Source organism: Protopterus annectens, chromosome 9.part0 (genome assembly GCF_019279795.1).
Source record: "Protopterus annectens isolate FY-2018-M chromosome 9.part0, PAN1.0, whole genome shotgun sequence".
NCBI lineage: Eukaryota > Metazoa > Chordata > Ceratodontiformes > Protopteridae > Protopterus > Protopterus annectens.
This window is the reverse complement of record NC_056743.1, coordinates 245,909,782-245,923,528: the sequence shown is the minus strand read 5'-3', so window position 1 is coordinate 245,923,528 and position 13,747 is coordinate 245,909,782. Positions and strand designations below refer to the sequence as shown.

General features: G+C 39.9%; 1 protein-coding gene across 1 annotated transcript in view; it reads left to right on the top strand.

Annotated features, from left to right (window-relative positions):
- The window catches only part of MADD (MAP kinase activating death domain), a 2,427,721-nt gene that overhangs the window by 1,133,782 nt on the left and 1,280,192 nt on the right, over positions 1–13,747 (top strand). The window contains exon 13 of the mRNA XM_044082094.1: positions 3,439–3,623. Within this exon, the coding sequence (XP_043938029.1) occupies positions 3,439–3,623 (185 nt within the window). The remainder of the gene's footprint in view (positions 1–3,438; positions 3,624–13,747) is intronic.

Below are 13,747 nucleotides of genomic sequence, written 5' to 3'. Positions count from 1 at the left end.
GTAGTCATGACTAGCATGATAAGTCAATTAGTAATAAAGGTTAGTATTTAGTAAAAATGTAAGATAGTATTCGATACTGTGAGGTCAGAGAGTTAATCAGGATTGGTACAAGAACATAACCAGTGGTTAGTGAAGAAAAGTCTTAGGTTAGTTTTAAATAGTTGAAGAGAGGTCTAAGCAGTTAGGTCATGTGGTAAAAGATTCCATATTTTACCCACAGAGTTAGAAAATGAAGAGTCACCAGCTGAGTTTTTTGATAGGGTAGTGAGGATCAATAATTTGTTTGAGGAGCGTAGATTCTTCAGGCTCTTATATGGCATTATGAGGGTGGAAAGAATTGGGGTGCTATTGGGTTGATGTAGGGCTTTGTGAGCTATAGTGAGTTGGTTAAATTGTAGTTGGTGGGGGAGTTCAAGCCAACCTAGTTGTTTAAGGTTCTGACAGTGATGAGTTAAACAGGGAGAGTTTGTGGCAAATCTGGCTATTTTGTTAAATGATTTAGAGAGTTTGTTGAGGTTATTTTTGGAAAGATTGGTAAATATGGGGGAAGCGTATAATAGGGTAGAGATTAAGTGAGTTCTGGCTATTGTGGTTCTGGCTTCTAGAGTAAGGAAAGGTTTGATTCTGTATAGGGATCTGAGTTTTCTGTTAATAGTCTTAATAGTATAATTTGTGTGTGTCAAAATTTAGTTGGTTATCAATAGTAATACCTAGGAGTTTAGTAGTGGGGTCTGGGGAAATGATGGTACCATTGCTGGATATGAGTGTGAAATGTAGAGGGGCGGAGAAGTGGGAGGGTGTGAAGAGCAGAAGTTTGTTTTTTTTGGGGTTGAGGAGAAGACAGTGGTTAGAAAAACATTCTTCTATTGTGCTAAAAGCTTTTTGTGTAAGAGTATGAAGTTCGTTTTGGGATGTACCTGAACAGATGATAGTGGAGTCATCTGCATATTGAATGCAGGTAGAGAGTGGGGTAGAAAGATGAAGGTCGTTTATGAAAATGGAAAACAGCAGAGGACCTAATATGGAGCCTTGGGGGACACCTAGGGAGGTAGGAAGGAGGTCAGAAAGATGGTTTTGCTAGAGAACTGCCCGTTTTCAAGGTAGGATGTAAACCAGTTCATGGCAGGAGTGTCAAGTGAGAGGGACTTCAGTAGGTGGAGGAGGAGAAGTTGGTGATTAACCATGTCGAAGGCTTTTGATAGGTCGACAAAGAAAGCAGAGGAAAGGTGATTTTTATTGCGATTATTGTTGATACAGTTAGTAAAGGATAACAAGGCTGTGGTGGTACTATGAAATGGTCGGAAGCCGTGCTGACAGTTTGCTAGGAGATTGTGGTGGAGTAGGTGGTTTAGTAGTTGTTTGGATACACTTCTCCATTATTTTAGCAAGAGGTGAGAGTAGGGCTATGGGGCGAAAGTTGGAGAACTCAATGGAGTTGCCACCTTTATGGAGAGGAATAATGTATGAGATTTTCCAGATAGAAGGTATTGTGCCTTCTTTTATGGTTCTGTTGATTAATAAGGAGCTGGGATAGGCAATAGCTTTAGCTCCTATGTGGAGGAATTCTGCAGGTAGTTTGTCAGCTGAGGGGGTAGAGGGTTTTAATTTTTGGAGTAGAGAGCAGATATAGGAGGTAGGTATAGGTTCAAGGTGGAATAATGGGGGAAGTGTGGAGTTGGAATCGGAGAGTTTACAGGTATCAGGGGTTAGATGATTAGCTAGATTTATTATAGAGGTGGTAAAAAAAGTGTTAGTCATTTGCTGTTTGTGTAGGGTTATCAGGGTTGGAGCGTAATGGGTTAGGTGTGGGTGATTTGCCTTGTGATAGCAGTTTAATTGAAGCCCAAAATGTTTGTGGTTGTTTAAGGGATGATTGCTGTAATTGGATGAAGAAGTTCTTTTTATCTTGTAGAATTGCTTTTTTTATGTTTCTTAGTTGCTTAAAGGTTTGGTGTTCGGAACTATTCTTTGTGTAACGCCATTTTGCCCATGATTTGTTTCTGTTATGGATTAGTTTCCTAGTATGATTTGAGAGCCATGGAGCTGGTTTAGTATTGATTTGTATAGAGCGGGTTGGGGCATGATTGTCGAGGATTGTTAGGAAAGTGTTATTGAAGTAGTTAACTGCTTCGTTTATAGGGAGAATTATGTTACAAGGTTTAACTCAGGCTCCATTTGAACCCACTTCTACTGCAGGTATAAAGTTCCTTGCATGGAATATAATTTCCTTGGTGTCAGTGACAACAGCCAGACAAATCTCAGAGGTACAGGCCCTCTCTTCTAAGCCACCATATCTAGTGTTACTTAAAGATACAATTTCCCTTGCAACTAATGCAGCTTTTATTTCTACGTTAGCATCTGAACTTTGACTCCATAGATTTTTCATTTTTTCCCAAGGTATTCAAACAAAGGGAAGTACTTACTGCATATGTTGTTCACAGGTAGCTCAGATTCTATAGCTATAGGACAAAAGAATTTATAAAGGACAATCAAGTATTCATTTCTTTTTCTAAACCAAAGTTGAAAAAGGCAGTTACTAAGGTTATTTTATGTAGCTGGCTCTCTTATTGCATTTCTTTAGCGTATAATTATATGAATTTACCCATGCCAGGTAAACCTAAAGCCCATTCAACCAGAGCAGTTTCTTCCTCAACAGCATTTAACAGTGGTTTAACCATTGTTGATATTTGTCCATGGCGACTTGGGCTATTGTACACACTTTTGTCTCACTATAAGCTGGACACTCAGTGTAGGTCACGTTCCTCATTTGGCTCCGCCATACTCAGGAATGCCCTTCCTTGATGCACCCCCCCCAGTTTGACATCTTGAGACTCTGTCCCATACATTTAAAATGGATGAGAATAGACAACATAGGATTCTAAAGTTAGATCCATGTTGTCTAATTTTCATCCATTTCAAGCTCCCTTCTTCCTGCCCCCATCCAAATTGTCACCTGTGACTTAGAAATGATTGAGTGGACTTTTATTCCCTTTCTCTGCACAGTCATGTGAGACTGTACCCGCTTTTCCTCAGTTTTGTTCTCGCTAAATTAGGGGTTAATTCTTAACACAGGATCTATTAGGTAACATGCCCTCATATTTCATAGAGATGGGAGGGCAGAGTTAATCTGAGGATTTAAGGCAGAGTCTAGGGGATTAATGGGTAGGGGAGAAGTCATAGCTCTGGATCTGATTAAACCTTGAAGTCGGCACCAAGGTTGGATCCAATGACCCGTAAATCTGAGCTGGATGAAAATCGGACAACGTGGATCTAACATTATGGTAAAAACATAACTTTAATTTCTGTGATCCTAGTATGTATCTGATTTATGAGTTTGTAACATACCTGTTCTGCACATCTGTCATCATGTAGGGGGGGGGGGGGGTCCTTTAAACTGATGTGCTAATTGTTCATATGTGCTTGTACTTTTAACTGCAGATGTTGATCCACTTACTCATGCAGCCTTGGGAGATGCAAGTGAGGTGGAATTTCAGGATTTTAGGAATGATATTGATGACCAGGCTATGGACAGTGAGAATTCCCTTGAAAACAATCAGCCTCGCTCTAGTTCCAGCACAACTGCTAGCAGCAGTCCCAGCACTGTCATACATGGGGTTAATCACGTGAGTATGTCACATGCTTGTGGTATCCACTGAGCTAACTGCATTGCATTTTACACACTAAATCTGCATTCAGTATATTAATTGCATGGGAAAGATGGTAATTTTATGTACACATGAAATTAATCACATGAGCACTGCAGAATTGATTGGGTTCATCACAGGAACACAACACAAATACTGTTTGTACACATAAGGTTAATTAGGGGAAAGTGGTACAGTCACTGTCACTACATGCAATAGGACACAGTGCAGTCACCATATACACCTGTTGGTACTTAAAGGAACACAGTGCTTTTACTTTAAGCACAGAAGAGCAATCTGTATTCACTGAATGCATGAACTTGGTCATTGAAACTGAATGTATTTACTGTATGTGCACTTGGTCTTAGTTGTAGGAACTTCCCTACATTTTGTTGAGTTCGAATTCCCCAAAGATTTGACTGGGTAAAGTTCCCCATTTGAGATATCAACTCATTGAAACTACAAAAAAAAATAAATAAATAAAACCTTGTTTGCCAGAAGGCAAGGCCCTGCACCCTCATATTTTCCCCTTATGTTATATTTATACAACTTCATGGGTGCATAGCTGCTGTGAATGGAGTCCACATGAATAGAATCAGTACAGTACACAAAGAGAATCTGAGCCAGGAGTGATTTTCTGTTGGGGACAATGACTGGAAATTTCAGAACAGGTAAGTTGAGCTTAATTTTAAACTTTCATCTTTGTACTCTGCTAATTGTGGGGGAAGGATGATGTAGTCACTGTCTGGTACATATGGGGACAATTAGAAACGTAGTGCGTTACCTCTGAACACAGTTGAGGATTATTGCAAGTACAGTGTGTATTCACTGTTGATGCTTGGTTGCCATTCATAAAAGCAAAAATTAAGAAGAGTCAATGTGTTTTGAGTTGGGGATAAGAGTGAATGATCAGAAAAATGAACATTACATTCCTGTATGTTTCAGCATTTTGGCTGTTTTCGGTGGGTGGGTGTGTGTGTGTTGCAGTGGGGCAGGGAATTTGCCCTTACTGTTCTGTTTTGCAATCCTGGAGTTAGTTTATGCAATTTGCAAGGGGTGTGGGAGTGCATGGGGCTTGTCCTCTTGCAAAAAATATTTTTATTTTTTGCATCTTTGATAATTTTAGATTCAATTTAAAATGATTAACGTTTTGTGTGTTGGTTTTTGCAGTTTGGTACTTGATAAAATCTAGTGCACATATTAGATGCTGAATACATTATACTTGCACTGCCAATACTTGGTTAACAGTGTAGCTGTTATCTGTACACACAGTGCTAGTTAAAGGAACATAGCACACTCACTGTCATTGCTGGCAACATACAGGCACTCAGAGCAGCTAACAGACATTAACAGCAATTACTGTCTGTTTCCATGGGGCTAGTTAGAAGAACATAGTTTACTTGTTTGCCAACAGTGTGTACTGTCCCATACTCAAGAGTTTTTAAGAGGAACACACTGATTATTGCTGTTTCAGAGGCTGCTGTGATTTATTTTCATCTCCTTGAAAAGGAGTGTTGCTGTATGCTTTTCAACCTTTTCTACTGATGTGCAGGGTCATTGTGAAGGTTCAGAAGGAATCTCCAATGAGAATTGTTGTGACTCCCTTCTGGCCCAGGCAGCAGTGTTCTACCTTTTTTTTTTTTTTTTTTTGAAATAGCCAAGGGCAGTTACCACAAGCTTCTTCACAAAATGAACCAAATCACACAAAACAGGTTATTTGATGAACCTTGACTTGGAAAAACCTTTGTCTGACTGCTGGGGTAATACCTTTTAGGCACCTATTTTCTGAGGATGCGCAGCAGGTATTAACAGAGGCAGAGAAAACTGCTACTTGGAAATCATGTATTACTAAATGGAAACTTTTTTTTGTAGTTGGTGGCAGCTCTCAAACCAGGACCCTCTCGATGTTAGTATTTTTCTGGTTCTACAATATTTGTGACAGTTATTGTCCTCTGGCCTTTCCTACTCTTCTGTCAAGGTTCATTTGTTGTCAGCATGTCTACCCATTGATCTGTCCCTTTCAGCATATTTCCATGTTAAAATGTTTTGAAAGGTGTGCTGCATACCTGTCCTCCTAGACTTGTGCATGCATCAAAGCGCACACAGTCCACTGGGTTGGTAAAGAGTGGGCCATGTTGATGGTTCATGTCAGACTGCCAGAGCATGTGATTACAGAAACAAAAAAACAAATCCCTCAGCAATGCACCCAGGATGACTTTGCACAGAGAGAGGGGGCTAACCCATATTCAGCCTACAACAGGCTGCTCCTCCTTGGATATTTTGTTTTGGAAACATTAAATCTTCCATTTGAACCAGCTTATTAGGCTGATTTGAGGTTCATAACATGGAAAACAGTTTTTACTGATTGCCTTAACTTGTGTAATATTTATTTATATTTTATTTATTTTACATTTGTTGACCGGGCTAGTCTAACTGGATATATGTCCATATTCAAATGATCCCAGATTAAGGAGCATTAAGGGAGAAAGAAACAAGCCCGAATGCCTAAATATTCAAATGAAAGAAATAGGGCTTATTGACACTCATTCATGTACGAGGCTATGGAGCGTTAAGTTCCCGCGCGGGAAGTTCAAAATAAACTAAAATACTGACATAAAGTACAAAAAAGGCTAATAGCGTCCCCAGATGGGGAGCTTTTCAAAATATTGTCTTTAGGGCTGTGTAGACTAAGTTAACAATTAAAACTCGGGCACAAGGTGTATACCAAGTAGCGTCTCCACATGGGTGATTAAAGGAAACTATACCAATAGTTAAGCCTTACAACCCCAGTAGGACGTGAATCAAATCTTTCTATTCTAAAAGCATCAAAGGCCATCAAGGGAGCTTTTATTATCATATGCACAATTGTAGGAGCGCTTTGTTACAATGTTCACTTTGCAAAACGCAGACTCTGAGAAATATCCCTTTATGTGAGACGGAGTTGAAATTCAAACACTGTGTTTGAATTAAGAAGTGTAGACCAAGTAGCATATCCACATAGATCGTTATAAACCCTAAGCATGTCTAAGCAATTGCAACCCTACATGGGAGTTTTTATGAAAATGCTCTATTGTAGGATCTATTTGTTTAAGTATTTCCAGTGCAAGCCCAGACCAGGGGAGGCTACTACATGGGAAACGGAGTTAATAATAGAAGACACATCTCCACGTGGGTGTTTAAAAGCCCTTCAGTTATTTGAGCTGCACATTCCTACAATAGCATTAAGGAAACCCTTAAATTATCTAAGCTAACCTAGATGTAGAGACATTCATGTAGATAAGCTCAGACCAGGAGAAGCTACTGCGTGGGGAAGTAGTTAGAATTTAAAAGTAGCGTCTCCATAATAATAATAAGAAGAAGAAGAATAATGTATGAGTTACAAGCTCCCATGGTAGATGAGCCTTGTGGCATTTTCCACAATGATAGTATTTCCTTGAGAACTAATCGTCCTTTTATGCCTAAAGTGGTACCCAGGTTTACTTTGAACCAAGCTATCCAGCTCCCCCTCTTCTTTTCAGAGCATAAAAATGAGACAGGATTCTTCATATTATGGATGTCCACAGACAACATAGATGTTATCCTGATGGAACTAAAATCTTCAGAAACTTGGATCAGTTTTTCATTTTTTCTGAAGTTAAGAAAAAAGAACAGTGTGTCAAAGCAGACTCTCTCTAAATGGTTGTCACTCACATTTCCCTTTGATGTTCTTAGTGTTTCAATGTTGTAGTCATCACACTTGGGTTATCTGCCTGCAGGTAGCCCTCAGTCAGCCCGAATACCAGAATCTTAGGATTTCTGAGTCAGATGCTGTCGCTTCTTCCATGACATCAGGTCGTCAGGGGTATAAAACAGGCAGCTGGCACCATTACATCAGTCTTTCTTGCCAAAGAAGAGCCCAAAGCAGGAGGAGTTTGCAAGTGCCAGTTGGCTGCTACCTGAAATTTTAGTTTTCGAGTTTGTAAACCTCAAGTCTTCTAAAGCTAAGTACCCCATTGGGGATCCTTTTTTCTTGCTGTAACCAATGTCAGAAAAAGTTAACAGTTGTCTTGCCTGTGGAAAGCAAGTACCTCATAGGTTTTCATTTTTACTGCGTCACCTGTTTAGGCCCAGAGCACAATGTCCCTCGCTGTAGGTTTTGTGCCTTGTTTAATGCCCGAACCATTCGTCTTCGGGTTATCTTTGTCACTAAATTCTTTAATTCTCGTTCTCTGTATTCCAAAATGACTTCGATAAGCCATCCGACTATCGATCTTCAGAAAAAACGTAAAGATAAAGACAGAGACAGGCTGCATAGGTCCAAAACTGCCAACGACGCTTCCGTTAAGCTAGTTGCCAGTCCGCCAGTACTCAATGACGCATCTTTGCAGCCCCTGATGCCTGCTTATACAGATTCGCAGGCCTCTGCTGAGACCCATTCGGAGTCTGGTATCCCTCGAGATGCTTCAACTGTGGAACCTGCGGATGTCCGGATGGGTCCGGAGCCACTGTGCAGGCACCGACTTCTGAGGATGTATTCCGACCTACCGATGTTCAAATTAACCGTCAACTTTGTTTTTAACTAAAACTACCGAGTTTCTGAGGCCCAGAGTATGCACTACGCCTAGGAAACCGACGACCAAAGTGCATGCTCAAGCTCCCATGCCACAAAAACAAATGCTTAGAATGGCTGAAGATCTTATTTACCCTAATTGGGGGAAGCCAGGCTTCCCTTGCTAAGAGACAAAGAATTAAGTTTCATTCTGATTTTACAGACCAGGAGTCCGATGACTCTGACCCTTCTGATTATTAGGACATGCGTTTATCAACTTATGAGGATTCAGATGCAGAGGAATCCATCCCCTCTGCCTCCCCTCCAGAGGATTTTTCTTTTGGTGAAACCTTGCATACTTTGAGAGCATTTCTGCTGGGAATGACAGGACTACCCTCAGTCCAAAAAGAGACTCGGAGTATTTCTAGAGTTGCCTCAGCACAGGGCTCTAGCTATATCCTGTCCTAGATGTAGACAATGTTTTTACAGAATCCAGTCTTACTTCAGATACTTTACCCCCGCCCCTAGGAAATCTGACAGGTACTACAGAGTACTTGATTCCCACAAATTTCTCTTCAGGAATCCTACTGCGGATCATGAGACTGTTTCCCAGGGACTTAAAGGTATTAAGGACACTACAGCCAAAAATCCTACCCCTTCAGACAGGGATTCCAGAGCTTTAGACAGATGAGGTAAGAAGGTATATACATCTGCAACTCTTACCCTCAGGGCTTTGAATTGCCAGTTTAACATGTTGAAGTACCAGCAGCATATTATGGAACTAATTAAACAAAAAATGGTGTTACTTCCAGATTGTGCAAAAAATGAAGATTTACAAGCGCTAATGCATTCTGCAAATCAAGTTAATAAGCATACTTTGCAGTGTGGCTTTGATGCCCTACAAGCATTTTGCAGGGCTGCAGTCACTGGGTCTGTACTGAGAAGGCATGATTGGCTGAAGCAACAAACCTTGCCAGATCATGTCAAATCCAAATTACTAGACTCTCCTTTAAATAAGGATGGTTTATTTGGCACCAAAGCAGAAGAGGTTCTTAAAAAGATGGAAGAAAAAGCTAAATATATGCAAACTGTTAAAGAATTCTTACAAGTGCAGCCACCTAGATTCAGTAGGCATTGGCCTTCTAAAAAATGGTCCTTTCCAGCCCCTTCCAGGCCTGCTCAGACCAAACCCAGGGGAAACAGGCCACCCAGACTACAGTCTCAGGGTATGCAGAGATCTAAACAATGGAGTGCCCTTACCTCAAAAACAGGGAGTGGTAAGCTGCCCCCTTATGGAAAAAGTTCACAGTGACTTTTCAGTTATCCTTCCCAGCCCTGCCCAATTACTTGTGCCCCTAGGAAGAAAACTTGCCCTTCATGCAAAAAAACTGAATGTCTGTTACTTAGGACAGATGGGTCCTAAACATTGTATCCCAAGGGTACAGATTCTACTTCCGTACACTGCCAGCCCCAAGCGGGTTTCCAGACCTTCCTCCAAACCAGTGGGCAGAGGCTCAAAAGCAAGTACTTTCCCTGCTCAGTATCAGAGCTATTCAACCTGTTCCAGTCGAACAAAGGGGGCAGGGTTTCTACTCCCCACTTTTCCTGGTGCCCAGAAAAGAGGGCTCTTGGTGCCCAATCCTGGATCTATCAACTCTCAAACAACAGCTTCTCCCTATGCTAGCCAAGGAGGCCTGGTTAGTTACTCTAGACTTAAAAGAAGTTTGTCTGCACATCCCCATAAGGGAGTCATGCAGAAAATATCTACTCTTCAGGGCAGGCTCTATGCACTGTCAGTTCTCTGCACTTCCCTTTGGCTTGTCTACTGCACCCAGAGTATTCACAAAGTGTCTGGCTCCAGCCATTGCATACTGCAGGCAGAGAAATATCCAGATTTTCCCATACTTGGACGACTGTCTGATTCAGGCGGACAATCAGGAATTGCTACTTCAGCACCTGGCATTTGTAAAAAGCTTTCTCACTTCATTGGGGTACACCAGCAATGAAAATAAATCACAACTGGTGCCCAGTCAAAATATTGTATTCCTGGGAGCAAGCTTGGACACAACTTCCCAGATGGCATTTCTCACTTCAGAAAAACAGGTTTATCTGACAAATTACTTTAAACAAATGGCAAAGTGAACCCAGCTATCTGCAAGGAAAATACTGCAAGCCCTAGGATTCATGGCCTCATGTATTCTGCTAATTCCATATGCAAGACTGCATATGGGGAAACTACAATGGTACTTAAAAAGTCTTTGGTGCCAGCATTCTCAGGACCTGGAAATAGTAATTCCAGTCATACCTTGTCCTAAGGGTAGAGTTCTTTTGGTGGGCAGCAACGTGCATGCAATTACAGTAAAGGACTGCTTTTCACTCAACCCCTCGCCGCCCAAACCCTAACAGATGCATCATACTATGCATGGGGGGCTGACATGGCAGGCAAATGCATTCAGGGCCACTGGAGCCCAGCCCAGATTCTCCTGCACATCAATCAGAAAGAGATGCTAGCTGTACAGAATGCTCTGACAGCCTTCAAATACTTAATCCTTTCAGGACAACTGCTTATAAAAACAGACAACACCACAGTTGTGTGGTACATAAACTAGCAGGGGGAACCCATTCTTACCTACTCTGCAGGTTAAAACAAACTGAATAGCCACAGGAACAGCTCCAACGTTGAACCAATAGTAAAATGTTTAATAAATAAACAGCAAACACGGCAACACAGCACAGCCACAATAAACCACAACAAAGTAAACTATAAAATCCGGTGCAGTATAAAGCGCTTTTCGTCGGTTAAATAAACGGACTTCTTCAGATACTAATACACCATTCCTGCGTTACTTTAAATATAATTCCTTAAATCACATGCTCAATGTTCCACTTGAATTTAACACTATGTGGGCTTATATAAGCCCTAAACTCTATATAAAAAATAAATATATAATAAATATAAAAATCATAAGATTGTCTGAACACAATAATTACACGGAATTCACCATTGACAGCAAGTTGGTTGAATTGTTTGCTAAGGGACTTATTTTCGTCCCTTCCAATAGGGGTGACCATAGCGGAAATATTTTTGGACTTTAAGCTGTGCATCAGAAAATTGAATTTGACAGTATTATTGGGTAATAGAACATGTTATAGGCAAGATCTAAGAATAGCGAGTACATATAATCCACCAATTCACCCCCTTATTTTTTATTTGACCACATGTGCGAAATAGAACTCAGAAATTTATTTAGTAACATAGGCAATTTTATGAACAGAGATAATGTGTCCACAGAGGAAAAGATGATTTTAACACATTTCAGAAACTTGCCAGTTCGCATTATGAAGCCGGATAAAGGGGGTGGATTAGTCATAATGGGTACAACCCAATATACTGATAAAATGCTGAAACTCCTTGAAGGACAAGCCTACCAAAAAGTGAGCTTGAATTAGTTAAATACAGCCTATAACAGAATTAAAATGTACATTAATGATATGTTTATTGATTCATTAACTGATGTACACACAAATAATTACTTAACCATGTCCCTACCTAGACTCCCAGTTTTGTTTGGGGTCCCGAAGATGCACAAAGACGTCAGTGACCCCCCCATGAGAGCCCTTGTTGATGCTCGTCAGTCTGTTACATGCCCTTGTGCAAAAGTTATAGACTCTATACTAAAGATTTATGTGGGTAAGGAACAGCAGATTTGTAAAGATTCATGGACGTTTATTGAACAAGTCAACTCACTTGAGTTTATGGCGGATAGTAACTTTTTAACAGTAGAAGTCTGTGACTAATACACATCTGTCCCGCATAACTTGGGTATAGAGTTGGGTTATCGAGTTTATAAGATCGAAAGGGGCAAGTGATACTGAACAAAGACTAATTGAACAACTATTGGGTATAGTATTGGAGAATAATTTTTTTGCATTCAACAATGACATATACTTAAAAAAAAAAAAAAATCAGGGTAGCCATGGGGTCCCCATGTGGAGGCAGTTTTGCCAATTTAGTCATGGCATACTGGGAACACAGGTTTATACTAGATAATGCTCGTTTGAAAACAATTATATGTTTCTATACACACTTCCTGGATGACATTTTCCTTATTATTAAAGGAATATGTGAGGTAGCAACAGAACTAGTAGACTACTTTAATGGTACAACTAAATTTTTAAAATTCATAAGTGACTACCAGTAGATGAATATAAGTTACTTGGATGTAGAATTACAAAAAGATATCCAAAGACAATGCTATACAGCTAAGATCTATAGAAAAAGTACACATTCAAATTCACTCTTGCATTTTACCAGCTCGCACCCTTTCCATCAGAAAAAGTCCGTAATTAAAGGGCAGTTAGTGCGGGCGGCAAGCATGATTACTAAGCAAGAAGATTTTAAAAGTAGAATGTGAAAACCTAAGTAACACGTTCATGCACAGGGGCTACCCAGTGGACCTAATTTAAAATATTATCATTGAGGCCCAAAGGAAGCGTGAGAATGGAACATATAAACCAATTTTAAACAAAGGAGGGTGGTCAGTGGTTACAGAGTTAGAGTTGCCCATACCCCAAGTACCATATGAAAATATTGAGGACATTAATATCCCTTATGATTCTCCCACAATTACAACTAGGTCTAATGCCACAGTAAGTAATGGAAGTACACTTAGCTTTATTTTAACATTTATCTTAAGAGCTAAGGAAATTATAGGCATTCTGAGAAAGAACTGGCATTTGTTTACAACTGATAGAGAAATTGCACAAAAAGTAGGAGAATTTCCAGTGGTCACGTATAGGAGGGGTAAAAATTTGAAGAACATTTTAGAAAGACAGAGCAATAACATACATAGGACTATAGGTATGTCCAGATGCGAAATGTGCAACTACTGTCGACATATAGACATTGGTAATAAATTTGTGATAAGAGGTAGGAGTTACTTAAGAACAAATGCAATTGTAACTCAAGATCGGTTGTCTACCTGGTGCAATGCCAGGCATGTCCAGCCTTCTACATAGGAAAAACTGATAGAAGGCTACGTGAAAGAATTTATGACCATATGTATGCAATTCACAGATGTAAACAAGATAATGCCTTGGCCAAACACTGTGGGGAGTACTATAACCACTCATTTAAGTTCAAAATCATTGAACAAATATTGGCTCAGGAATATAGGGTTCAAACAATGACTAGGGGAGTCCCAAAATCCTTACTCTTAGAAAAAACAGAATTACTGTGGCAGTTTAAGACTCGATGCATGCAGGCCACCAGGTCTAAATTAATTATACTCAATAGCCTGCATATTAAAGTTAAAAAATTGGTCAAGATAGCTGGTTAGATGCAGGAGTACCTAAAGTATAATTATACATCCATTTAGTTTATATATTAGAGCTCATATTAGTGCCATTTAGGCGTAGATCTTAGTTATTACCATTTATTACATATTATATAAAAAAATGTATTAAAATGGAGATCTTACTTTTTGCATTTACAAAAGAAAAGTATTTTACAGCAATGTGCAATAAGATTAAGTAATATAGCAGGGATCATAGTTACTTAGAAATATATATGAAC